This window comes from Pyrus communis, chromosome 1 (genome assembly GCF_963583255.1).
Source record: "Pyrus communis chromosome 1, drPyrComm1.1, whole genome shotgun sequence".
In the NCBI taxonomy this organism is placed as follows: Eukaryota; Viridiplantae; Streptophyta; class Magnoliopsida; order Rosales; family Rosaceae; genus Pyrus; species Pyrus communis.
In genome coordinates, this window is record NC_084803.1 from 23,963,764 (window position 1) to 23,991,032 (window position 27,269).

The window sequence follows — 27,269 nt, forward strand, 5'->3', positions numbered from 1 at the left end:
AAAAAAATGAACTTTTATTTTTTCGAGAACACGATCAAGTGGATTAAGTGTTACAACACAATTAATTAGAAATTTAAAAATAAAAACATTTTCAAACAATTATATTATGATATTTTAGACTACCAAAAATTATAATACTTTGAATACCAAACCGTATTTTAGGCTTACTCAAAAATCTATCATCAATCTCATTGTCCTTCCCCACTCCACCTTCCACGTCACCTTTTGGTCCCACAAGCCTCCCCCTTGTTAACTTATCCTCCCTCCTCGTCAACCCCAGGAACTTTCCCACCTGATGGGAGAAGCCAAAGCCTTTTACCCGCCAAGTTTGCACCGACAGCTGCCAAATAACGTTCTCAAGACGACACGTCGTAGAGTTGTAAGCGCGAGTACCAATTCCAACATATACATAGGCAGTGGTCCGTTATAACTTGCTCATGTCAGCTGGAGATAACGACTACTCCGTAATTGACACGTGGAGTTTCGGATCTTCTTGTCTCTTTTGTAAACTCCACGACGACGACTATTTAGACAGTGTCCACTGGAGCAGGAGAGAGAGAGAGAGAGAGAGAGAGAGAGAAAAGAACTTACAGAATTAAAAACCCCATGTAAGCAGAGAAAATAACTTGCAAACAATTTCAGAGAGAGAAAGAGAGAGTTTAGAGAGAGAGAGAGAGAGAGAGAAGAAGAAGAAGAAGAAGAAGAAGAAGAAGAAGAAAAAAGGAATGGAAAGGTATGAGATAGTGAAGGATATTGGGTCCGGGAATTTTGGGGTTGCAAAGCTGGTGAAGGACAAATGGAGTGGTGAGCTATTTGCTATCAAGTTCATTGAGAGAGGCCAGAAGGTAATTAGTTATTTAATTTCCACACCCTTCATTTTCTCTGTTTTCCAACTGGGTTTGTGTTAATCCAACTGGGTTTGTGTTTTATCCAACTGGGTTTGTGTGTTTTTATAGATTGATGAGCATGTACAGAGGGAGATTATGAACCACAGGTCCTTGAAGCATCCAAATATAATAAGATTTAAAGAGGTATATTAATTTCTTATTTGTGAAATGGTTTTGGAATTAATCTCTGCAGTGAAAAGAAAAAAGGTTAATTGCAAGTTACGTTAGTGGGGTGTGCAACTTGAAAAAAAAGGAACACTTTTGATAGAGAACAATCAGACTACCTTTTGTCGTTAGCTTTTAATTCCACTTGGTTTAAAGTCAAATATTCATGCTTGTTTTATTCGTCAATAACTTTTAATTCTACTCTGTGTGTGTGTGTGTGTGTGTGTGTGTGTGTTAATTTACGTAGGTGCTGTTAACACCAAACGATTTAGCAATTGTGATGGAATATGCAGCTGGAGGAGAACTCTTTGAAAAAATATGCAATGCTGGTCGATTCAGCGAGGACGAGGTAAAATTTGGAACAAATTAATACATGACTTCTTTTCTTTTCTCTTCTTTTTTCTTTCTTCCTTCAGCTGCAAATGATTAAGAATCTTAGTAGTTGTTTTGAATTTTCCTTTTTCTTTGGTTCGGCTGTCCGATTCTTGACATGGGTTTCTGCATTCTGCAGGCAAGATATTTTTTTCAGCAGCTGATATCAGGAGTCAGTTATTGTCATTCAATGGTAAAATCCTCAACCCATCGAAATCATGATATGATTTGTTCGTTGTAAACATTTTAATTCTTGACCCTATGATACTATAATTTTTTTTTTTTTTACTGCAGCAAATTTGCCACAGAGATCTTAAATTGGAGAACACTCTTCTGGATGGAAGCTCGGCGCCGCGTCTCAAAATTTGCGATTTTGGTTATTCCAAGGCAATTAACTAGTTAATTGACTGTGCAATTCGTACGGTGAATTTCAATTTCATTTAGTAATTACTTTCCTTCTGTATCTTATAGTCATCTGTGTTGCATTCCCAACCGAAATCAACTGTTGGAACACCGGCATACATTGCACCGGAAGTCCTGTCAAGAAAAGAGTATGATGGGAAGGTAAGATTTTCTGAGACCGGTTTTAATGTTCTGTTTTTGGTCTTGTCCTTGTCATTTTAGACCAACAATTTGGTCACATAACTAACATCCGTGTTTTCTCACTCATTATCCTTTGAGAATCTCAGATTGCGGATGTTTGGTCATGTGGGGTTACCTTATATGTCATGCTTGTTGGTGCCTATCCCTTTGAAGATCCAGAAGATCCAAGAAATTTCAGAAAAACACTTCAGGTATACGTATATCCTTGTGCTACTTGTACTGTTTTTGTTTTTGTTTTGCCTATTGCCTATGCCTGTCGATGTTGTCGCCTAACGATTTTAATTTGACACTGGGTTGTTGCAGAGGATTCTTAGTGTCCGCTATTCAATTCCGGGCTATGTACGTGTTTCCATGGAATGCAGACATCTCCTTTCTCGAATCTTCACTGCTAACCCTGAAAAGGTATTATTCCGTGCACTCACAATCAACGGTATGTATTTCGTTAATTGTCAGTCGTGGATGTACGACAACCCCGCCTAGAAAGACAGAAAACCTACTGTAACTCTTGATTGTTTATACTTTAATACTCTTTTGTTTTGATTCACTGAGAACAGCCATCGTTGTGCACATGTTTAATTGCCAATCGTTGATGTGAGTAGACGGCTCACAATCATGCCTAGAAAGATAGATAGCCCTTTGTCACTTTTTGTGTCCCTTATACTTTATACCCTTTATTGTGATTCTCTAATAACAATCGTCGAGACACACACGTGGTTGATTGTCAATTGTTGAATTTGTTGCAGAGAATAACTATCCCTGAAATAAAGCAGCATCCATGGTTTCTAAAAAACATCCCAGTAGAATTCATGGAGGAAAATGGCCTCCCAAACAATGACCAAAATTATGAATCATCATCCCAAAGCGATGAAGAAATATTGGCAATAATTCAAGAAGGTAGAAAAGCTGCTGCGACTGGCGCCAAATATGGCGGACATTTACTTGGGAGCATGGATCTTGATGAGTTAGACGATGCTGACATAGATGATATAGAGACAAGTGGTGATTTTGTTTGTGCGTTATGAGTGCAAGTTCGTACCGGGATTTTCCAGAATGCTTGGGTGTATCCTATACACAAGATCATTGTAGAATTTTCGGTTTGGATCATATATACAGCTTTGCATTTTGCAGCTGCAGGCAGGCCAAATGCTATTTCCCAAAAGCAGTTGGGAGATAAGGCCTTTTTTTTCATGTGATGTATTAGGGAATCAAACTTGTGGATGCAAATTTCTTCCTCCTTGATCTTGGACAAAATTGCACCTACAAAACAAATAACACATTTGGTCAAGGCCAAGCACGTGCCCACGATGAATTTGGGGGGGAGGGGGGGGGGGTTTGGGGGGGGGGGTGGCTTTGGCCGAAGAACCTCCGATGCCAAAGTTAGAATTTTGAGAGAAAAGTGTTTGGGGAATTTTGAGTGTTTAGTAAGAGTCAAGACCTAAGTTTTTAGAGGAAATGAGGTTGAATATATAGTGCATGGCCGGTCCCCCTCTTGAGAAAAAGTGGCCGGCCCTTTGGGGTATTTTCGTGTGAAATGGGTGATTTAATTGGTAATTAATGGATTAAATAGGAATAAATCCATTAATTAGCCAATTAACTCAATTTATATGGAATGTTTTGAAGGTTATGAAATAATTACCTTGTAAAAAATATAGGATGAGGATGGATGAAATAACTTTAAACTTGTTACCTATTTTGGGCACTTTTGACTTAATTGTGGGATGTTTGTTCACTACTTGCGCGTAGAAATTCCGGTGCTCCTCAAGGGTAATTTTGTCATTTTTGCCCAGAAATCCACGTGTCGCCTCTTGATTATTTTTTGCTCCACAAATGCCCCCACACCTGTTGGGCTGCTCGTAAGAAAGGGCAGCAGGTGTAGAGATCTTCTGGCTTTAGGAAATGTAGGATTGTTTTCTATTTTGATGTTGATTCTCTCTTTAATAGGAAATTAGATCCTTCTAGGAAAGGGAAATAAATTTCTCTCAAAACGTATTTAAGTCCACTTTAAGTGGGTTATTAAATCAACTTTGGAGAGCGATTTATTATACCCTACAAGAGAGAGAGCTTAGATGATATTTGTTCCCTTCCTCTAGTAATCTTCTACATCTTGCCCGTGCAAAGGATCGTCTTTCGTTGCTTTCTTCGTTTTCTCCACGCCGCACCGAGGTAAGAAAAAAAATAATTTTCCTTGTCTTCTTCTTGGATAGTGCTGTCGTGGGGCAGCCGTCAGGGTGGTGCGGCACGTTGGTTGGCGGGGCTAGGAGCCGGCTCGGCATGGGTTGAGAAGGTGTTGTGGCAGGGACCATTACTTGGGCTGCTCGGCTTGGCTAGAGCCAAGGGCAGCTTGCGAGGCTGGGGCCACGGATTGAGGCGCTGAGGCGCAGTGTTAGACGAGCCACATGGTTTATGTCATTTGGGGTCTTAAACCTGACGGGGGCCAGGTCGGCGATTGAAAGAGGTAAAGAGGTCGAGGGCCTCATGGGCTACTGGAATACTGGGCATGCAGGCATCCTGCTTACTGATTTAAGAGAAAAAAATGAGGAAAAAGCTAGTATAGGTTGAGTTCCCTTGCTAAGTATCGTGAATACCGTTGGCTGCTTAGTTCTCTTCGTCGGAAGAAATGTGGGATGCTCCCGAGAGAGAAGGTAAAGAGGATCAAGGCAGATACTTTAGCGCGTCTGATCGCTATCGTGGAGCCTATTGTGAATGAAGGTGGAAAGAAAAGATCTTCCCCGTTTGCTCAAGAGATGTTGGTTAAGAAAAAACTGAAGGCTTCCTCCGCTGTTCGTGAAGGTCCACCTGTTGTCGAGAGGCCTATGATTGACATGACTTCTTCCAATTGGAAGAAAAATGAGCTGCTAGATCTGAGCCTATGGTGCTTATTATGTCGAGAATGGCTAATTCGATTGCTGATAGTATTACTCAGTGTAGAGGTATTGTCATGCCCCTAGTGCCGAAGTCTGTGCAAAGATGTCCAGTGTAGAGGTATTGTCATGCCCCCAGTGCCGAAGTCTGTGCAAAGACGTCCATTGGGAGCTAAGTTCGGTTCTCATTCGGAAAAGCTTGTTAATATAAAGAGTGATAAGGTGGACTCTGCTGCTAAAGTGGTGTTAAGGCCCACTCCCTCTACTGCTGAGACTGATTCGCCTGCTAGGAATGAGAAGATTGCTCGTGTGGGCAATTGTGAGAAATCCACTAAGCCTACTTTTGGGGAAGCTGTTGAGATATGTGTGCTCTTGAAACCAGATCTGCTTGAAGACATGGACGCTTGTGCCAAGTTTGTTGATGGCGTTAGAAAGGTTTGTTCGCCTAAGTTCCTTTGTGAAGCATACGACCCAATATAGAAGGACTACTTTGCTTGTTATGATGCATATATAGCAAGGCTGCCAAGGAGGTGGTGAAGACTATGGCAGCTGAAGATTATTCCCCGACCGAGGAGATCAAGAGGTTCGACTCTGAGCTCGTTGCTTTGAAAGGGTCTAATATTTTTGTCCCCACTTCTCTTCAGCTTGAGACCGCTCGCCAAAAGATCGTTGACTTGAAAACTAGGCTTGACGCGATCTAAGTTAAGTATGAAAGTGTAGAGAAGGAGATTGGATATTACATACCTCAGATTCAAGATCTCGAGTTTGCAGTTTTTGAGCTTCGTTTTGTTGCTTATGCAAAGGATGAAGAGTTGATTGCTGCTTATAATCAAGTGATCCACTTCAAGAGAATCGTTGATAGACTTGAACCCCAAGTGTAGGAACTTTAAGGTGTACTAAAGATCAACGAAAGTCTGAAGAAGGAAGTGGATGAGCTGCAACGCGTCCGTGTTGGTCTGCTCGAGGAGAATGAGCAGTTGAAGGGTGAGAATGATGGGCTCGAGGTTTCAAGACCTTCTCTATTTCTCTGGAAGATTTGTTGCTTATACTTTTGAGGTTTCCATTGGTGAAGTAGTTGAATAAATTGGTGCCCAAGCTAGGGCAGCCGGGGGTGAAGCACTGAATGATGCCGCTGCTAAGAGCGCTGCTGTTGCTGAAAGTGTGGTGACTGAGTAGTCGTGAGATGTCCAAGCTGCTGAAGTGTAGTCTTCTAGGTAGCCTTTAGGATTTTCTTTGTTTTTCGTTGTAGCTCTTGTTTTTCTTGAACTCCTTCGGCCTTTGCAAGTTATTTATAAACATGCTTCCTTCATTTTTCTTCATCTTCACTTCTTTTGTTCATCCCCTAACCTTTAGACTTTATAGACCAATGGCAGACGTGCTACTTTTTTATAAGCAGACATGCCCGCATAGCCTATGCAGCCGTAGGTGTTGGTGTAAAACTTTGCAAAGTTGTTAGCCATAAGGTTGGCAGCCGGATGCCTTACTTATAGAAGCAGACCAGTTCGTGTAACCACTAGGCTGTTAACTTTGGCTTTCTCCAATTCCGTAGGTTGCGCAACAAGTATCACAACACTTTAGGACTTGGTGTAAGTTGTTCCGCACTTGGCAGAGGTAAAGCTTATCTACTGCGTAACATGTCTGCAGTGGATAAAGCTTCATATATGCACGCTAGCTTGTTTAACCTTTCACAAGAATGTGCGGTTGTATAAGTCTAGCGTGGCTTTACTGCTCGAAAGGAAAGCCGTAGGTAGTTTTCTGGAAACCGTAGGCTACCTTAGTGCACTCGGTAGCAGCTTTAGGATTCCAGTGTAGCCGTTCATCGGATGTACTGCGTAATGTGCCCCTTTCATCTCTAGGGCCCGATTTCCCACAGATTAGGCTTAGAGACCCAAAATCCTTCAGTTAGCTAAGCCTTGAAAAAGACCATTGTGGCTACTTCTAGAAATCCCGGCGCAAGCCATCGTGCGTCTAGTTATACTAGGGCAGCCATGCTCATCCACGTCTGGATATTCGGAGTGTAGAGTTTATCCTCCCGTCTTGGAGAGCTGACCCATGTGGGTTTGGGGAATTGGTTTACCCTCTAGCAATGGAGAGCATGGTTGGTCCCTTGAGAGGCGCAATTCGTGCGATGGGTCCCTGAAAAATGCATAATCTTCTTTTGAAATGCAAGAGTGATCAGTTGTAAGCATGCAGCCGAGCCAAGTTGTGATTACTTCTGAATTCTTTATTGAAAAATGAGTGAAACGAATGAGAACTTAGCTATATGGTAGGAATTGCATAACAATTGGATAGTCCTCGGCTTGTGTGGTGGTGCCCGTCGAGCTGCTTGAGTCTTCGGGCTTTGATGTAGTGAGAGGTCACACATGGTACTTCCTCAGATTGTAGGCGCTCCACTGCTTTTCGATCTTTTTATCGTTTCATGGTGGCGAGGGTATAATTACTCTTGCCGCCTATTTTGCTGATCTTGTACGGACCTTCCCATATGGGATCCATCTTTTTGGAGCCTTCTTTGTGGGCAGTGATGAAGGCTTTTCTTAGGACTAGATCTTTAGGTTGGAACTGCCGGATCTTGGCCTTTTTATTGTAGTTGGAAAGGAGTTGCTGCTGGTAGGCTGTGATGCGGGTGATGGTCTGCTGCTGGTAGGCTTGATGACATTGGGATGAATGATTGCTTTTAAGCCAAATGCCAAATAGAAAAGAGTCTCACCGGTTGCTCGTCTTTTGGTGGTGCGATATGCCCATAGACATCTGGGGAGTTCGTCTAGCCATTTTCCCTTCTTGTTGGTGAGGGATTTCTTGAGGTAGTCGAAGATCATCTTGTTGGATGCTTCGGCCCGCCTATTGCCTTGAGGATATCTCGGCGTGGACATATGTTGCTTGATGCCATATTTTTGGAGAACTTCGCCATATCTTTGCCCACAAATTGTGGGCAGTTGTTGGTGATGATGGACTGAGGAATGCCAAATCAGCATATGATGTTTCTCCATATGAAGTGCTCTATGTCCGTTTAAGTAGTGGTCGTTTTAGGCTCTGCTTCTACCCATTTGGTGAAGTAGTCTGTTGCCACGATCATCATGCCTCTGCCCCTAGTAGCAGGCGGCATAAGTCCTACCAGGTCGATTGCCCACTGCATGAATGGCCAAGGACTCGTATGCAGGTGTAGCTCGCTGGTAGGTAATGCTGGTATTGGCTTGTAGCGTTGGCAATGGTTGCACTTTTGTACTAACTCCGTAGTATCTTGGAGCATGGTAGGCCAATAGTAGCCTGCATTAAAAGCCTTATGTACTAAGGATCGACCTCCGAAGTGATTTCCATAAATGCCTTTGTGGATTGAGCTTAGAACCTTCAAGTTATCGAGAGGCACTAGACAACGAAGATGTGGTCTGGTGTATGATCTTCAGATGAGAATGTCGTTCCACATGTAGTAGCGTGCTGCCTTGATTTGGAGCTTCCTAGAATCCAATCTTTTCGTGGGGAATGTGCTATTGACCAGGTGACTATAATGGAATCTTGCCAGTTTGGAGTTGTACAAACCTGTGACACCTCAGCTGCTGGCTTTGCCTCTATACTTGGCTTGTCTAGATATTCCTCCGAGATAGAGCGTTTGAGTTGGTGGTCGAGGGCAAAGCTTAGGCCGACTAGTGCATCCACGTGAGCCCTGTCTGCCGTCGAGTCTTTTGCCATTCGGAGACCTGCTAGTAAGGTTTCGTACTTTGTTTCGTTGTTGGGTACTTTGAAGTCTAAAGTGATCACCTGTTCAAGTATTGAATCGTCTGGGGTGATAAGGACTAAGCCTGCTCTCGAACCTTTGTAGTCGGATGAGCCATTGACATGCAAATGCTAGAAGTCTCCATCGGGTAGAGTAGGCTCGGCTAGGGCGGGCTCGGCTAGCTTTGGGACGTCGTTGGGCTGCTCTATTGCGTTGTGAATGCATGGTAGGGAGTCGTGGAGCTGGGGCAATGTTGCACGTAGCAGAAGATGTTTAACTGCCGGTATTGGACTATTCTAGAGTTAAATTATAGAGCAAGGGTCGGCTAGGGCCGTGTGATACATAGAAGGAGGTAGTGCTCAACTGCCGGTACATGTTGCTTCTATGTAGAATCTTTTGGGGCGACGAGGACGAAACTTGCTTCTGAGTGTGTCCTTCCAGTGTTCGTCTGCCCTTGGCGTGTCTTTTAGGCCGAATTGTTGCGTTTGTCAGTAAACTTTACATCCACTAGGGTCTACGCCTTTATCGTTGCGTGTCTGGATTGGGCAGAATAATGCGTCATGAGGATGGCTGCATGCGTTTGAAGGTAAAACTTGAGCTTTGGGGTTGCAACAACTATCACTAAAGTTAGCTTTTAAATTTCTGATAACATCGAGTAGAGCTTTTGAACTGTGGAATACATGTAGTCGGGCCCCCAACTCTTTTCGTATGATGGTAGACCTTATTGCTGCTTTAGATACCATCAAACATGTGAATAAGTCCTCTTTAACTTCCAATTTGGATAATAGGGAGGTGATGTCGGGTACTTCTTCAAGTCATTGAATGTGTATTGGTGAGCGTTGTCCCAAAGTGCATGCTTCTCTACCAGAGTGAAAAAGTCTGCTAGAGTTAGATCTTCTTTCATGATCAATTTTCTGAATAGCAGGTGGTCTGCTTGAAGTCCTTTTTGGAAGACTGCTCTAGCTATCGAGTTGTTGCATCCGACTATCCTTGCCTTCTCTGCTTTGAACCTCTTCATATAGTCATGAAGCAACTTTTTTGGGGTTTTCTTGACGTTGAACAATTGGTCGGACTTCTTTTTGATTGAGTGATATGATGAATATTCTTTGGTGAAAACCAAAGAAAGTTCGTCAAAACTCCGAATAGATTGTGGCGGTAGGGTGTAAAGCTAATCTTGCGCCTCGCCTTGTAGAGTGGTGGCGAATATCTTGCACATGAGATCATTATTGTTTCAATAAAGGATCATTGGGCTTCGGTAGTGTTTTAAGTGTCTCTCTGGGTCTTCATCCATTTTGAAAGATGTGAAATGTGGCATGCTGAACTCGTATGGAGGCTCTGCCTGTTCGATCAGTCTGTGAAGGGTGACCTGCTTATGTTGGTCATGTTCCGTCGTAGTGCCTTGTTGGTGACCTCGTTGCGTTGAAAATTGCGCAATCCCTTGGTCAAGAGTCTCTCTACTTCTTCTTGAATTTTCCTTTGTTGGGGTAGCGAAGCTCTCGGTTGCCCCCAGTCGTGACTTGCTGGTCTAGATTGCTCTTCCATGTGTTTGGCTCATCTATGCCGCATATGCAGTGCGTGTGATGTGTTATCAGTATGCAAGCGAGTTCTTCGCAGGCTGCTGGTTGAACTTGAGCCAGATTGAGTGACTGCTTCTTTCCGTTCGTTGTGCTGCCTACTCCGATATAAGGTGAATGATGGTCATTGCGGGCTTAGTCGCGAATGAACATTTCGCTTAGAAGGTTGCTCATGTTGACTATCGGAGTGTGACCCTAACCGTGAATGTACGCTCGTCCGTGGGCTTAGTCGAGAATGCAGGCTCCTCTACGCACTAAGATGGGAGTATGCGCTATCTCGGGGGCCTAATCGGGAGTAAATTGCCCGAATGCTTGGTTCGTGGCTGGTCGAGTGGCTGCTTGCTGGGACGTTGCTGGAGAGGTTCTTTATTTGCCCTTGTCCTACTTCGAGACACCTCGTCTGGGGCACGTTGCATCTCGATGTGCTGTAAGAGCTGGTTCACCAAGGTCGTCAGCTGTGCGAGGGCGCTCGTCAACTTTATGATTTGTTGAGACAAATGTTTTTCTCTATTTGGGTTGGAATAGCTTGGAAGGAATGCATCTCCTTAAGCAATGGAAGTGTGGTAGACTCTGGGCACGACATTTGAGTTAGGAAATGTCAAATCCGCAGAAAAATGTGGTGAAAATGCTCCCAGTTCGATCGTCGGTCTGGAAATTTGAAGCTGGGACAGTTGAACTAATCTTGGATCGATTTGGGCTGCTTGGAAGGCCACATGAGCAGACGGGGTTGCGGGAGCAGGCTGGGCCACGAGAGTGGATTGCTCGGCGTGTGGCGCACGTGGGTGCGAGGCTAGGGCTCAGCTTAGCAACGCTTTGGGCTTGGAGTGACATGGCTTGGGTCGTGGTTTTGGTGCCGTGGGCCTTAGATGGCATGGCTTAGGCTTACTGAGATGGCACGGCTCGGCCTGTGGTGGTGGTGCCATGGACCTCGCCGTGGGTGGTGTCTGTGGTGGCCACCGCGGTGGTTACCCATGGTGGAGCCCCGTAGCGGTGGTGCCGCTCCACCTATGATCACATTTAGCCTCGTGGAAAGCCGAGGTCCCATTTCTTGAATATTGGAATTTTCACTTGGGGAATTTTCTAAATTTCTAGCCATTGTATTTCTCTTTTATGTTTTATCAAAGAATCTTTGCAAATATAAAATTCTAATAATAAGAATGTACGAAAAATATACAAATGGACAAGAAACAATAAAGAAAAACCTTTTATGCGAGAGTCTTCTACGAGTGTGTGTACTTCAACTTTTAATGAAAGCACCAATTTGTGGATGCAAATTTCTTCTTCCTTGATCTTGGATAAAATTGCTCCTACAAAACAAATAACACATTTGGTCAAGGCCACCAACCTCACTCGCCCACGATGATTTTTTTGTTGGGGGGGTGGCTTTGGCTGAAGAACCTCTGATGCCAAAGTTAGAATTTTGAGAGAAAAGTGTTTGGAGAATTTTTGAATGTTTAGCAAGAGTCAAGACCTAGGTTTTTAGAGGAAAGGAGGTTGAATATATAGTGCATGGCCGGTCCCCCTCTTGAGAAAAGGTGGCTGGCCCTTTGGGGTATTTTTGTGTGAAATGAGTGATTTAATTGGTAATTAATGGATTAATTAGGAATAAATCCATTTATTAGCCAATTGACTCAATTTATATGGAATGTTTTGAAGGTTATGAAATAATTATCTTGTGGAAAATATAGGATGAGGATGGATAAAATAACTTTGAATTTGTTACCTATTTTGGGCACTTTTGACTTGATTGTGAGATGTTTGTCCACTGCTCGCGCGTAGGAATTCCGGTGCTCCTCAAGGGTAATTTTATCATTTTTGCCCAAAAATCCACGTGTCGCCTCTTGATTATTTTTGGCTCCACAAAACTGTCTCTTTAGAGAGTGATGTATATTTTACTTTGCTTAGAAGTTTGCTGTCTAGGTCAATGGTGTGAACTGGCCTTTCCATTGTAGGCTGTTGCTTCTTAGGTTTGTAATTTGCAAAATTTTCATAACGACTTGTGGCCCTAACGTTTAAAAGCGTTTATTCTTGCACCTGAGGTTCTATGTTTTGAATTCCCCCATGTGCCGCGATATGGTTTGTAGTAGAATAGAACTGTAAATTTTGATATTCTATTGGCTTGTGATGTAAGCATACATGTATAGTAGAGTGGACAAAATCATATGTTCATCAATAAGCATTTATTCTTACATCGCTATTGCAAGTCCAATGGTTAGATGCTCGTGGTAAATTGGAGAACGTTGATTGAATAAGCTGCTTAATTAATTATTGGCCGCACCAACATTTTGTTTAATTATTTGCATTCACTATCTAAATTTTCAGATCTTTCACAATAAACCTTTGGATTCTCTAATACCAAGTGGAAATTTATTTTTTAAAATCTTAGAGGGGTGTATCAAATTAATCAGTGAATATATTTTTTAGGGAGTTTACTTGACTTCTATTTAATCCAAGTGGATTTGATTGAATTCTACATAGATTTTAAAGGAGCACGTGAGACTTTTATCATGGAATTTATAAAAATACATTAATTATCAGGGATTCTTAAATGATCAGTTTATTGAGCAAAATGATAAACATACACCATTTTTAACTTCTTACACATTCTTGTTTAATCATGACAGCTGATTTTGTTTGATTTATTCGGTCCAATGGTTAAAAAAAAAAAAGATGTGTGAAAAGTTAAAAAGATGTGTGTGAAAATCACTTAAAAATGTTATGAAATCACTTCTCTTTATCAATAAGCATTGCTATTTTCAAATTGAGGAATGATAGCTATCTTCATTCTTCCCCCCTTACTATCTCCAATTTACCTTTTCCACACATCAAACCACATGAACTCCACTAGCACTTAAAACTAAGTTCTTAATGCCTTATGAAACTCATTATTCTTTTTTCCGATATTACCCTTGTTTTTTAAAAGCTAACTTCTCTCGCCTACCAAATTCAGCCCGTAATTCTGTTTCTAAATCCAAAAAAAAAAATGATTTGTTTTTTTTTTTCCCTAAAACCCCAAAATGATCATTTAGTACTATGGTCTAGTAATATTTCTCTTCACTTGTAAGTGTGAGGTCTTAGAGTCGATTTTCGACAAAGGCGAATTTGAACCACATAATTGCTAGTTCATTGTGAGACTAAACACATCACAATCCGTTCGGGTAGATAAAATCGTTTGTTCAAAAAAAAAAAAAAACCCAAAATGAATTGTATTATAAAAGGAAAAAACAACCCAAATTGGATGTGTAGTTGTATATGTTTTCACTTGGATTCAATGACTTACCAAGAACAAAAGAGAAGAACATATATGATTTATTGAACATAAAAATATAAAAAAAGCCGACATCGATATACGGGTAAATAAGCTTATTAAAAAAAAGAAGAAGTAATTAGCTTTAATGGATTCAAATTTTAATTTTAATTGTTTTTTAAATGTTTCGTCCAAGAAGAGACCAGAGGAACTTGGCGTTGGCCATTGCACGAGGGGCTAAACCATCAGCTAAACCCAATGGACCAAAATTTCCAGCTAATAGGGTATAGTATTGGGGCGGCAGAACGAGACCATGGAGAAGGATATCGAAAGATTTCAGCATAAAGAGGATAAATTTTTAGTTGTGACGAGAACACAAATGGTACACTACGTATTTTAATAGGAGTGGTGGAAAGTTTTACTTTTTAAGTTATTAACTTTTTAGCACACATATCCTACCATTTGTATAGTGACACGTGATGTATCATCCTGTGTACCAGTCACACTGAAAAATCTCTCCTAAAAGAGAAGAAGAATGAGATGGTCCAGATTGGGAAGAGGGAAGGTAACATGTGTTTTTATTAGTTATTTAGTAGTACGATTTAGTGGTATTCTTCTTCGATAGTAAATGAGAAGTATTATATTCGATTCTCGCCAAAGACGTATTTGAACCATATTATTGTTAGTTCATTATGAATCGTAATCCACTCACTTACCTTTAGTATAGATAATATCGTTAAAAAAAAAAAAAACTGTTTTTATTAGGGGTATTGCTGGAATGATAATAATGATCTTTTTAAGGCACTAAAAACTTAGTTTTAAGTGTTAGTGGAGTCCACGTGTCGTTTAATGAGTTGAAAAGGCAAATCTGGAAAAGTAAGAAGACAAGGTAGCTAACGTTTTTCTTTCAAATTTTCATTATTTGAAATAGTGATTATGACCATCACAAGTGCCTATTTTATTTAATTTTGAGGCGATTATTAACCAAATGCTCTTGCTTGGAGAGTCTAAAGTCATCTCTAACCGAAATGACTAAATATAGCCTCTCCAAAATTATAGCCTTGTAAAAAATTATTTTAAATGAACGGTATTAAGGCATACTCATATACCATTTTTAACTGAAATGGCTAAACTAATTCATTAGTTTTAAATTTATTGGTTAATTTAATTAAACAACCATTGGATATTTTCAAATCCAGCCGTTGAGTTTGAATCAATCATTGCAACAGGAGGTGACTCCCATAAAAAGGCTAAGGTCATCTCCAACCAATTCGGCCAAAGGGCTATAGGCCGAACCATAGCTTATTTTTTTACACAAAATCCATCTCCAATGAAGGGCTGGGCAAAAAAGATTTGTGATCCACTGGGCCATAAACCAGCCAAATAGCTAGCGGGCTGGCCAAAGATAGCCAGCCAGCCAGCTCAGAAAGGAAAGTCCAAATGTGCTCCAACAGTAACATGACGTCAGTTTTGGATATTTTTTTTTTTTAGACTTTTTTTTTTTACAGAAGAAATTTAAAAATAAAATAAAATAAAATAAAAATTATAGGGCATAGAGTACAAACTAAGAGATTCACTAACTGGCGTGCAACCACAATTTGTTTACCATGAATACACTAAATTCTCCACATCCGCAAATACCCAATTACCCAAAGCTGCAAATAACCCTTTTTTTTTTTTTTTCTGTTCTTCTCCACTTCTTGGCACTAGCATGATTCCCCCGTTCCCTCACCTGCTTTCCAGAAGCCTCCTCATCTTTCCTTTTCTCCTTTTTTTTTCTTTTTTTTTTCCTCATATTTTATAATATAAATATTATTCTTACTCCTCCCTCTTAAAATTCCGAAGGTAGGTATCCAACTACAATATTATCAAAGACATACATAATTGTTTATTGAGTTAATCACTTTGATCAACACTCCAATTATCACCTTTTAGCATTGTTCTAAAAATTCCCTTCTAGCGCCACCTAGACGCTAGACGGCTAGCCACCGTCCCGATTAATGCCTAGGCATTTGAAAATTAAGAAATGGCGCCTAGACCTACTCAGGCGTTCGTCTAGACCGCCTAGCCCGCCCATACCTACTTAGATTGCAACTCACTTAGACAGAAAATAGATAACTTTCATTTTTTTAATTAATTATAAGAGACTTGTTGAATACTTAAATAAACATATATTATATGTTTGTTCCCACGTTTTCATTTTGTTCCAAAAGCTCATAATAGATATATCATTCTATTTTATAGTTTATGATGAAATCATATATATTTTAAGCTTAAATATATACTTATTTACACGAAATATAATAGATTTAATTAAATTTGTCACATCTCGGCCCATACCCCCTCCAGATCCCGGGCTCGACCCCACCGTAGCACGATATTGTCCGATTTGGGCCCCGACCACGCCCTCACGATTTTGTTTCTGGGAACTCACACGACAACTTCCTAGTGAGTCACCCATTATGGGATTGCTCTCGCACGCTACTCACTTAACTTCGGAGTTCCTATGGAACCCGAAACTAGTGAGCTCCCAAAAGGCCTCGTGCTAGGTAGAGATGAGAATATACATATAAGGCTTACAAGATCCACTTCCCTGGGCGATGTGGGATGTTACAATCCACCCCCCTTAGGGGTCCGACGTCCTCGTTGGCACACTCGGCTAGGGATTGGCTCTGATACCAATTGTCACACCCGGCCCAGACCCTCACCACATCCCGGGCTCGACTCCATTGTAGCACGATATTGTCCGCTTTGGGCTCCGACCATGTCCTCATGGTTTTATTTTTGGGAACTCACACGAGAACTTCCCAGTGGGTCACCTATCATGGGATTGCTCTCACACGCTACTCGCTTAACTTCGGAGTTCCTACGGAACCCGAAGCCAGTGAGCTCCCAAAAGGCCTCGTGCTAGGTAAAGATGAGAATATACATATAAGGCTTACATGATCCACTCCCCTGGGCGATGTGGGATGTTACAATCCACCCCCCTTAGGGGTCCGATGTCCTCGTCGGCACACTCGCCCAGGGATTGGCTCTAATACCAATTGTCACACCCGGCCCGGGCCACAACCACATCCCGGGCTCGACTCCACCGTAGCACGATATTGGCCGCTTTGGGCCCCGACCATGCCCTCACGATTTTGTTTCTAGAAACTCACACGAGAACTTCCTAGTGGGTCACCCATCATGGGATTGCTTTTGCACGCTACTCGCTTAACTTCGGAGTTTCTACGGAACCTGAAGTCAGTGAGCTCCCAAAAGGCCTTGTGCTAGTAGAGATGGGAATATACATATAAGGCTTACAGGATCCATTCCCCTGGGCGATGTGGGATGTTACAAAATTTGCCTAGTCCGCCTAGGCACCTGCTTAGACTCTGCCTAGCAATTAGGCCCCAAAACCATCGCCCGACTAGTGCCTAGCGTCTTTTAGAACCTTGCATTTTAGCATTAAAACGTTATACAATGAGTTAAATAATAAAACTTACATACAAGGTTTCACAATAAATGGATTGTTTCACATAGAAAAGTAGGATTGGGTTATAACATGACACTTGAAAATCTTATTTGAAAAATTATTAAGATTACATAAAGATAAGAAATATGGAGAGTTATTCACTTTAGTAACACGTGTCACCCAAAATTCTATCCGAAAAATTATTGAGATTATATAAAGATAAAAAATCTGGAGGCTTATTCATTTAGCGACAAGTGACACTCAAAATATGTCAAGAAACCTTATTTTAATATGGTAGTTTAATTTAATTAACTAATAAAATTAAAGAACAAATTTAAAATAATAAATTATTGAGGGGCTAAAAAATAGCCCCCTTTGGTTGGAGATGATATATAAATATGGCATGACACTATTCATTAAAAAATAATTTCTTGCAGGGCTAAATATAGCCCTTTCGATTGGAGATGGCCTAAGAGAGGCTACATTTGGTCAGCCTGATGACCCTTTAGCCAAATAATGGTCTGATGGGCCCTATAGGATTATAGTCCAGTCATCAGTTGGAGGTGAATTTTTTGTCAAATCAGGTTACTTTTTAACTTTTAGCTCTCTTCATTGGAGATGATCTAAGATCCGTACTCTTCTAAAGAGCATGAGCCCGATACAGTACTGGATAGTTGATAGCAACCTAGCCCAATTTTTAGGCCTTCACCCATCCATCAGTTCAACTAGTGGCGTGTATGGTGTAAAATAAATTAAGACATACAATCAGTCCTTCATAACACTACACACGAACCCTAACCATTCTCGCATATTTAGGCCATCTTTAACCGATTTGGCCAGAGGGCCGAAAATAGCTCGAAATGACAAGAAAACCATCTCCAACCGAGGGCTAGGCCAAAGGGCTCGTGGGCCCCATTGAGCCAAAAAAGAGAAAACAGGCTAAAGGACCAGCCAGCTAGCCTTGGACCGGCCAAAAAATTTGAAACCAACGGCTACCTAGTGTCAGCATGACGCTAGCTAGCAACGACCAGCTGACATCATGCTGACACTAGGTGACCGTTGGATTTGAATTATTATTTTTTTTTTTAAGGAGAAAATTTAAAAAAAAAAATTTAAAAAAAAATCTCATTTATTTCCTATAAATACCTTAGTCATTCCTACATCATTCTCACATAATTCTCACCATTCCATACTATCTTACTTCATTCTATTTCAATTCTTCACATTCTATTTTGTTACCTCTTCCAATAATTTTTCCTTCAATTTTTTCAATAATTTTCAAATGGCCACATATGCAATGAAAGGTAGGGCTTGGACCCAAAAAGAAGATGAAGCTCTTTGCAGGACTTATAGATGGGTCTCGGAAGATAGTATAAGTGGGAGTTCTCAAACAAGTGAAGGTGTTTGGACTCGTACATCCAAAAAATACTATGAGTTCTACGAAGGCACCACTCCACCGAATACCCAAAACCACAAGAGTTGTTCTTCAAGATGGAAGAAACATCTTCATCCAAGTTTGAATAAATGGCAAGTACTGTTAATGGCCGCAAGTAGACATGAAAGCGGTGCCAATTACTACGACGAAGTAAATGTTTTCACAATTTATTTTAAATAATTAATTATATTACATTTAATTTCATTAATTAATTTCCTTTAATTTTTGTAATTATATTTTTTAGGTACTCCAAGCGGAGGAATTGTATATGGAGGACAACTCGAAACCCTTTAATCATCATGGTTGTTGGGAAATTTGTAAAGGATGGGTATTATTTGAAGATCCACCTCAACAAAGAGTAGGTCGTACGCCGGTGTTCGGAAATGCATCCTCAACTGTAGATGGCGATGAAGATGGATTTCCTACCATTCAAGAAACAAGGGTAGAAAATCCGTATCTGGGTGAAGGTTCCATACCTAGGGCTATGGGACGAAACAAGGCCCGAAAATTAAAGGAAAAAGGCAAGGCAAGGGATGATTACGCCTTTCAACAAGAAATGACGACCTCTTTGCGATTAATGGTAGAGCAAAATGCTATTGTCGCGGAAGAAAGGAACCGTAGGAATGAAGAACGAGTCAAACAAATACAAAAAGAGATATATGATAGGAATATGCAAAAGAACACTTCGGATTACACTCCAATGAGTAAGACCTATTTTGATAGAAAAAAGAGGAAAATTATGGGCCGATGAGAGCTGTTTACCTCCGACTATAATCCTACAATGGTGGATGATGATGATGATCATTATAGACTTTAAATTTAATTTGTTGTAATTTTTAAATTTAAGTGTTATAGTTTTTAAATTAAAATAATAAATTATGTTTGGCCCTATGATCCTTTGGCCTCCTCGGTTGGATGTAGTTTTTGTCACAGGGTTATGTTTAGCCTATGGTCCTCTGACCCACCGGTTGGAGATGATAATGTTTGGAATTATTCATTAAAATATTAACTTTCTTAGAGGGGTGGATTTTCTGCTCTCCCCATCCCATACCATTCCTATCCCCTTATATTTATGTGGTCACAGTTAAGCCACGTCAACATTTTATATTCTTATTGCTTTTTGTCTTATTATTTTTATAAAAAAATCAATATAAAATGTTGACGTGACTTAACTGTGACCACAGAAATAGGAGGGGATGGGAAGGGTATAGAATGGGGAGGGTAGACAATCCAAAACCCTAACAAGCTGCCAAGAGCTCGTCTAATTCTAGTGGTTTAGAAGGCGGAGCATTTCTCTCATCTCGGCTACCGGCGGCGGAGCAAACATGAAGGTTTGGATCCGTCTCACTTTTTCCAAACCCGAACTCTAATGTCTTTCTCTGTTTTGCTGATCAGCATTTCAGTTCGTTCGTTTCTTTTGGTTGTTTCCGTTTAACATTGCAAATCCCATCACTGGGTGCCAGAAGAAGCTTGAGATCGACGACGACGCCAAACTATACAGAAACCCTTCCTCAAATTCTCCTCAATTTGGGTTTTTGTTTGCTTTCGGAATGGATAATATGATCATTTTTTTTTTTTTTTTTTTTTGCAATTGAGGTGGTTTATGGGGTTGGATTGGTTTGTATGATCTTTGGGGTCTGTTTGGCTGCTGAGAAATACTGTGGACAAATTTCTCTTTTCATGTATTTCTCTGTTTGGTTAGCAATATTGTGGATGCTTATGGGGGGTCGGGATATGCTTGCTTGTCCTTTGTGTGAATAATGCTGAATTTTTGTTTGATGACTAGGAAGTCTGTAAGAAAGAGAATTGCCTTCTGGGTTTTATTTATTTACCTGTTGATAACTTGGGATATGAATAGCATTACTCATCCTTTTATTGGTTTTAGTAACTTGGGATTTCTCTGCAGTAAAATTTTATATGGATTTGAGCTCCTTAACAAAACATGTGGAACATTGCTATGTAGTAGAACATTTTACAAATTGCCTTTTGTGTATTTGACTCTATTAGTATATTTGCACATAATACTTGTGTGCTTTGGTAATTCTATATGGTTTGTATCCTTTCCTATGGTACGTGTATTTTGTAAACGCCAAGGAAACTTTCGTACTCTTGTAGGCATTGGCTCCACAGTTTTATTTAGTTACTGGATATACATTTTTGAGTGAGAGACGCACATGTTTTAGCTACTTATATGTGCTTGTAGCTAATTACGGCTTTGCCAATTTGTAGACATTTGCTTCACTTCTTGTGTCCTCATCTTTTTTCTTTTTTTTTTTTTTTTTTTTTCGTGTTGAACAATAGTTTGTGTTTTTTACTAATTTACCTTTAATGTATCTGAGTTACGACCACTAAATTCCTTTATCATGTAGTCGTGCATTCTGGGACAAGAGGATCTCTCAAGAAGTAAATGGTGATGCATTGGGCGATGGATGGTTACTTTCTGATTTTTTATGTTTCTTTTGCAAGATCTCAAGTTCTATTCATGTTACAAGAGCATACTTATTACGTTTGTTTTTTCCTTTTGTCAAGAGTTAAGAGGCTATGTATTTAAAATTATGGGAGGCTGTGACAAGCAAGGCTTTCCTATGAAGCAAGAAGTGTTAACCACAGGCCGTGTTCGCCTTTTGCTCCATAGAGGTACATTATTTTATAATCTACCAATTTGTCTATAATAGAGAGAGGGAGATGATTAGCGTGATGAGGGCAGTTGATTGAGAATTCTGGTTGTTTCCTCTATATGACCTCTTGGTTTCAACTTTTGGTCAATGTAACTGATTGATGTATTTTGTTTGCTTAGGAACCCCATGCTCATATGGACATGGAAGGAGGAATGGGGAACGAAGAAGGAAATATGTTCATGGATGCATCGTCAATCTAGACCTCTATGTTCTGAACTTGGTTATTGTTAAAAAAAGTGACTCTGACCTCCCTGGACTGACTGATGTTGAAAAGCCAAGAATGAGAGGTCCAAAGAGGGCATCAAAGATCTGAAAGTTATTTAACCTCACCAAGGAAGATGATGTGAGGAAGTATGTATTGGAAGAAGATCGGGAAGAAGATCTACTTTTTGTCAGTTACCCTAGCTGGTAGGTAGCATGGGTGTGTGCATGGGTGATGTCATTTACCTTAGCCGGTAGGTAGCATGGGTGTGTGCATGGGGTGCTATCTAACAACTTGAAGTATGGCTGTCATTCTCACTAATTTAAGGGATTGCTGATCTTGCTTTAGTTGTTAGGTGATTAGGCGTAAATCAAGGAAGGAAGATGGTTTCTTGTTCTTTGTTTTGTTCCTTGTTTTTCTCTTCTTCCCATGCTCATATATATGAGCTATCTTTGTACTTTGTTTCTTCGTAATAGTAAATACACCTTCAAAACTCAATATGGTATCAAAGCAGTGATCCTAATCGACCTGCTTCTGAGTAGTTTCTTGAGAAATCTATGAGCTTTCCCTTATTCTCTATCATGGCTGAAGAGAGTTCAGTGCATGGCGAAGAAGTTAGCTCGCATGTTGTACCATCTTCATTTCATTTAGATGTTGATGTCAACCCAAATCAACGTCTCAGTTTTGTCTTATTAAATGAGTTCAATTATCTTCCCTGGGAGAGAGCAGTCACTCTTGTCTTGGGAGGACGATCGAAACTTGGTTATATTAATGGTGTTATTCCATCGCCGGATGTGTCCTCATCAGATTATAATGACTAGTTGTGCAAGGACCAATTGGTCATGTCATGGCTACTAAATTCTATGGATCGAAAGATTGCATAAATTTTCAGCTATGCTGAATCCTCCTGCATCATTTGGAAAAATCTCAAAGAAATGTATGGGAATCAGAATAATGCAGCTCGAGTGTTCCAGTTAAAAAAGGATATTGCTGGTCTTCAATAGGAAAGAAACTTATTTGTGCAGCATCTTGGGAAGTTAACCACCATGTGGAACAAGTTGAATGTCTATCGGCCACGCACCATTGACCCTGCTGTGCTGACCAAGAGAGCTGAGGAAAACAAAATATTTCAACTTCTTGCGAGTCTAAGTCCTGAATACGAAGATCTCAGGAGTCATGTCCTCATGAATCCTGATCTTCCCTCTTTCTCAAACGTGTGTGCCACGAGTCAAAGGGAAGAAACTCGCAGAAAAATCTTGACTGTGGAATTAAAGGCAAATATACCAGAAGCTAGGGTATATCTCTCTAACCACAGAACTAGTGAAGAGATGGGCTACAAAGGAAAGAAACCTATTCTGAAATGTAGCTACTGTGATACTGGTGGACATACACAAGATCATTGCTGGATTCTCCACCCTGAGCTAAGGCCCAAGTCTTTGAGGGATAACAACAAGGGTTTCCTTAAAAGTTCACACAACTCATCCTACAAGGCAAATCATACTGTCACCACTCATTCCGAGGGAGCATAGAAGTTCACCTCCAATCCAGCCAACCTGATCAATGAATTTGCTGCATTCCTCCATAAGAAACAAGGTCACAGAGACAATGAAGGATCAACTAATCAAAGTGACAACAAAAAAGTTGCTCTACTTGGGCAGTTTGTTGGCTTTTTGGCTGAAAATGAAGGTGTGACACAACAAGATATTCCAGGTATCTTACAATCCTTCTCAACTGCTCTCAAAGTAGGTAATGTGCATGATTATTGGATTATTGATTCAGGAGCTACTGATCATATGACTAACAAGTCTACAAACCTGCATAATTTTGAAAAACTCTCATGTCCATCTCAAGTGTCAGTTGCCAATGGCAAGGGTGCTATGGTTGTAGGGAGAGGGAAAACACATTTGATTTCTAGTGATGTCGAGTTTGAGGCTCTTTATGTCGCCTTTTCCTTTTCAACTCTTATCTGTTGGGAAAATCACAGACTCACTAAACTGTCTTGCTATTTTCTCCCAAAAAACTGTGGTTTTTCAGGATATCACCACCAAGAAGACGATTGGTGAAGTTTTTTTTCTTAAATAGTCTTTACTACATCTCCAAGCATGTCCAAACTCCCAAGGTTTTCCAAGTCACTTCAAGTCTGGTTCAAGAACAACAACTTTGGCACCAACGACTTGCACATCCTTCTGATAAAGTTATGTCCTTTTTCTTTCCAAACCTGTGCAATGTTACAAATTCCTGTGATGTTTGTCACTTCTCTAAGTTCACTAGATTACCTTTCACTTCCTCCTTGTCTAGGGCTAGTAATCCTTTTGAAATCATGCATTCCGATGTTTGGGGACCAGTCCTAGAGTCCTTTGACGGATACAAATATTTTGTAACTTTTGTGGATGATTTCACAAGGATTACTTGGTTGTATCTTTTAAAATTTAAAAGTGAAGTGATGGAAGTTTTTCAAGATTTTCATAGACTTGTAAACACACAATTTTCTTCAAACATTCATGTCTTACGATTAGATAATGGCTCCGAATATATGTCCCATAACATCTCTCACTATCTAAGCACACATGGTATATTACATCAAACTAGTTGTGTTGGAACACCTCAACAAAACAGGGTAGCAGTAAGGAAGAATAAAGATCTACTTGAAAAAACTAGAGCTTTTATGTTTCACTCGAATGTACCTAAAAAATTCTAGTCACAAGGTGTTCTTACTGTTGCATATCTTATCAATATATTACCTAGCAAGATATTGAATTTTAAATCACCTTATGAGGTATTGAAAGATAGACAGATCAATTTATCCCATTTGAGAGTGTTTGGATGTACATGTTTTGTTCACATTCAAGCACCAAATTATGACAAACTATATCCAAGGGCTGCCAAATGTGTTTTCCTAGGCTATTCATCCACTCAAAAGGGTTACAAATGTTACAATCCAATAACTAGGAAAATAGTTGTTTCAAGAGATGTGAAATTTGAAGAAACCATGCCTTACTTCACTCAACCTCTGGACAATTCTAGAGAGGGGGAGAATTTTCTTGATTTGTTCCCAATACCATATCCTAGTGAAGAGGATACAACAGATATTTCAATGGACTAGGTATTGAATGAGGATGATTTTAGCATCCTGCATAATCTTCCACATGTGGTCCCTGAAGAACCTATCTCATCAAAACCCTTAAGTAGTTCTTCCAACCAAGAAACTGCTCATGTGCCAGCAACTCAATCTCCCACAATTCGTCGAAACCCTCATCGTGAAAGGAAACTTCCATCCAAGTTACATGATTATGTAACTTACAATGCCAGGTATCCTTTGACTTCTGCTATTGATTAGAGCAAAGTTTCATCCTTATTTGCTGCATTCCTCAGTGCAATTACTGAAACTAATGAACCACAAAGTTTTCAAGAAGCTAACCTATATAGTGAGTGGAGAGCTGCTATGGCAGAAGAGCTTCAAGCTGTTCATGACAACAACACCTGGACTATAGTGAAACTTCCCAAAGGGAAGAAGGCTGTGGGAAGTCGTTGGGTATACAAGACCAAATTCCATTCAGATGGCACGATTGAAAGGAGCAAGGCTCGTTTAGTTCCTCAAGGATTTACACAAACCTATGAAGTGTATTACAAGGAGACATTTGCTCTCGTGGCAAAGATGAACATTGTGAGGGTGTTGTTATCTGTTGCTATTAACAATGCATGGCCTCTCTTTCAAATGGATGTTAAAAGTGTTTTTCTGCATGGTGAACTTGACGAAGAAGTTTTCATGAAACTGCCTTCAGGTCATCCTCAATCAAACAATCCAGAAATGGTGTGCAAACTTCATAAATCCATTTATGGTCTCAAGCAAAGTCTACGTGCATGGTATGCCAAGCTCAGTCATGTTCTAGAAAGGGTTTGTTTCTATCGAAGCAATGTTGATTCTTCCTTATTTGTGCATTCAAGCACATCGGGTAAACTTGTGGTGCTTATTTACGTTGATGATCTCATTGTGATAGGTGATAATATGTCAGAGATTAGTGCTCTTAAACAATATCTCAATCACAAATTTGCTATCAAAGATCTCGGCATTCTTAAATATTTTCTAGGGATCGAGATGACACACTCTCACAAAGGTTGTTTTCTAAATCAGCGCAAGTATGTTATTAATCTTCTTCATGAGGCCAACATGACAGATTGTAAACCTGCTCGCACACCTTTGAATAGTAAATTGAAGCTGCAATCTCACGGTGATCTCATTCCCAATATAGAGTACTATCAGAAATTGGTAGGCAAACTCATTTATCTAACTATTACTCGCCCTGATATAGCATATGCCGTGAGTCTTGTTAGCCAGTTTATGCATGCTCTAAGCATGGATCACATGAAGATTGTTCATCGTGTGCTTCGATATCTGAAGGGGTCCATTGGTCGAGGGATTCTCATGCGTAACAATAGTCATACTCATATCTCAGGATATACAGATGCAGATTGGGCAGGGAACGTTCTCGATCGCAAGTCTATCACTGGTTTCTACACCTTTGTAGGAGGTAACCTAATCACCTGGAAGAGCAAGAAACAAAGCGTGGTTGCACACTCTAGTGTAGAAGCAGAATACCGTGCTATGGCTTCGACTGCTTGTGAACTTATTTGGCTCAAAAATCTGTTATTGGACTTAGGGTTTTCCCATCAGCAACCTATGTTTCTCTACTGTGATAATCAAGCTGTGATGCATATAGCATCAAATCCTGTCTTCCATGAGCAAACCAAACACATTGAAGTTGACTGCCACTATGTTTGAAATCAAGTGCAGTCCAAGGTGATTGATACACACTTCATTCGTAGTAATGATCAACTTGCAGATATCTTCACAAAAGGATTACCGTTTGCTACTTTCCATCACTTCCTATCCAAGCTTGGATCAATCGACCCGTTTGATCCAGCTTGAGGGGGAGTATTGGAAGAAGATCGGGAAGAAGATCTACTTTCTATCAGTTACCCTAGCTGGTAGGTAGCATGGGTGTGTGCATGGGGTGCTGTCATTTACCCTAGCCGGTAGGTAGCATGGGTGTGTGCATGGGGTGATGTCTAACAACTTGAAGTATGGCTGTCATTCTCACTAATTCAAGGGATTGATGATCTTGCTTTAGTTGTTAGGTGATTAGGTGTAAATTAAGGAAGGAAGATTGTTTCTTGTTCCTTGTTTTGTTCCTTGTTTTTCTCTTCTTCCCACGCTCATATATATGAGCTATCTTTGTACTTTGTTTCTTCATAATAGTAAATACACCTTCAAAACTCAATAGTATGTCAACACTAACTGCAGAACATTCACAAAGATGGTGGGTCGGTTTTTTGTCTGTTTATAAATTTAGTTCCACTCAACAGAACTAAAGTAACTTGGAGAGAATTCTGCTAACTAGGCAGTCAATATAAATTTCGTATTCTAATGAGCCACTATTTTATTTTTAAGTGCTCTCTGATTTTTTTTTTATGGTTTGCCGGCAAGGAGATGAGCAAAGCTCCCAAAATTCAGAGACTGGCAAAGGCAAAGTCAGAGGCAGCAGAGTACCAAAAGCTCCTTGCTTCAAGGTCGAAGGAGCAGCGAGAGCGCCGTAGTGAATGCTTAGCCAAGAGGAGATCAAGACTCTCTGGTGCTTCTAAGTCATCTGTTACTGTTTAGATCGCTGGAGCACGTGAGGTTTTCATCAACGAGTTAAGAGCGGAGGGGCATCATAGATGGTTTAAGGTATTTTAGGTTGTTTACGATGGATGTCGAACATGTTGAAGTGGTTGACAAATCCAATTTTGTTGCGGTATTCATGTTTAATTGTCGGTGGTTGACATCTCTCTCGGTGCTTCTCAGTTGTCCTCTATTGTGCAATCTCTCTTGGTTATTATTCTCTGTATGCATGAGATGAGATGACTGTAACGTTAGATAGCATATGCTCCATATTCATTTTTTTAGCTGATCGAAGTGGGGAACCCGTGGCTGCGTTACCATGTAGAGTATCGGTCTCTTTGGCCGCCGTTGATTTTTGAAAAATGAGAAATGGCCGAGAAGAAAATTTCTGTTTAGGAAAGGGTTGGTCATTAATTGTGTTAT

General features: G+C 40.4%; 1 protein-coding gene and 1 pseudogene across 1 annotated transcript; both read left to right on the forward strand.

Moving 5' to 3' along the window:
* Nucleotides 1-564: 564 nt before the first annotated feature.
* Nucleotides 565-3,171, forward strand: LOC137735620 (serine/threonine-protein kinase SAPK2-like). The gene is made up of 9 exons (XM_068475070.1): nt 565-845; nt 957-1,031; nt 1,300-1,401; nt 1,564-1,617; nt 1,719-1,811; nt 1,896-1,988; nt 2,114-2,218; nt 2,331-2,429; nt 2,771-3,171. Exons 1-9 carry the CDS (start codon nt 726-728, stop codon nt 3,047-3,049), a joined length of 1,020 nt encoding a protein of 339 aa, XP_068331171.1. The 5' UTR covers nt 565-725; the 3' UTR covers nt 3,050-3,171.
* Nucleotides 3,172-18,412: 15,241 nt separating this feature from the next.
* Nucleotides 18,413-26,846, forward strand: LOC137724991 (small ribosomal subunit protein eS6-like; annotated as a pseudogene).
* Nucleotides 26,847-27,269: the final 423 nt, after the last annotated feature.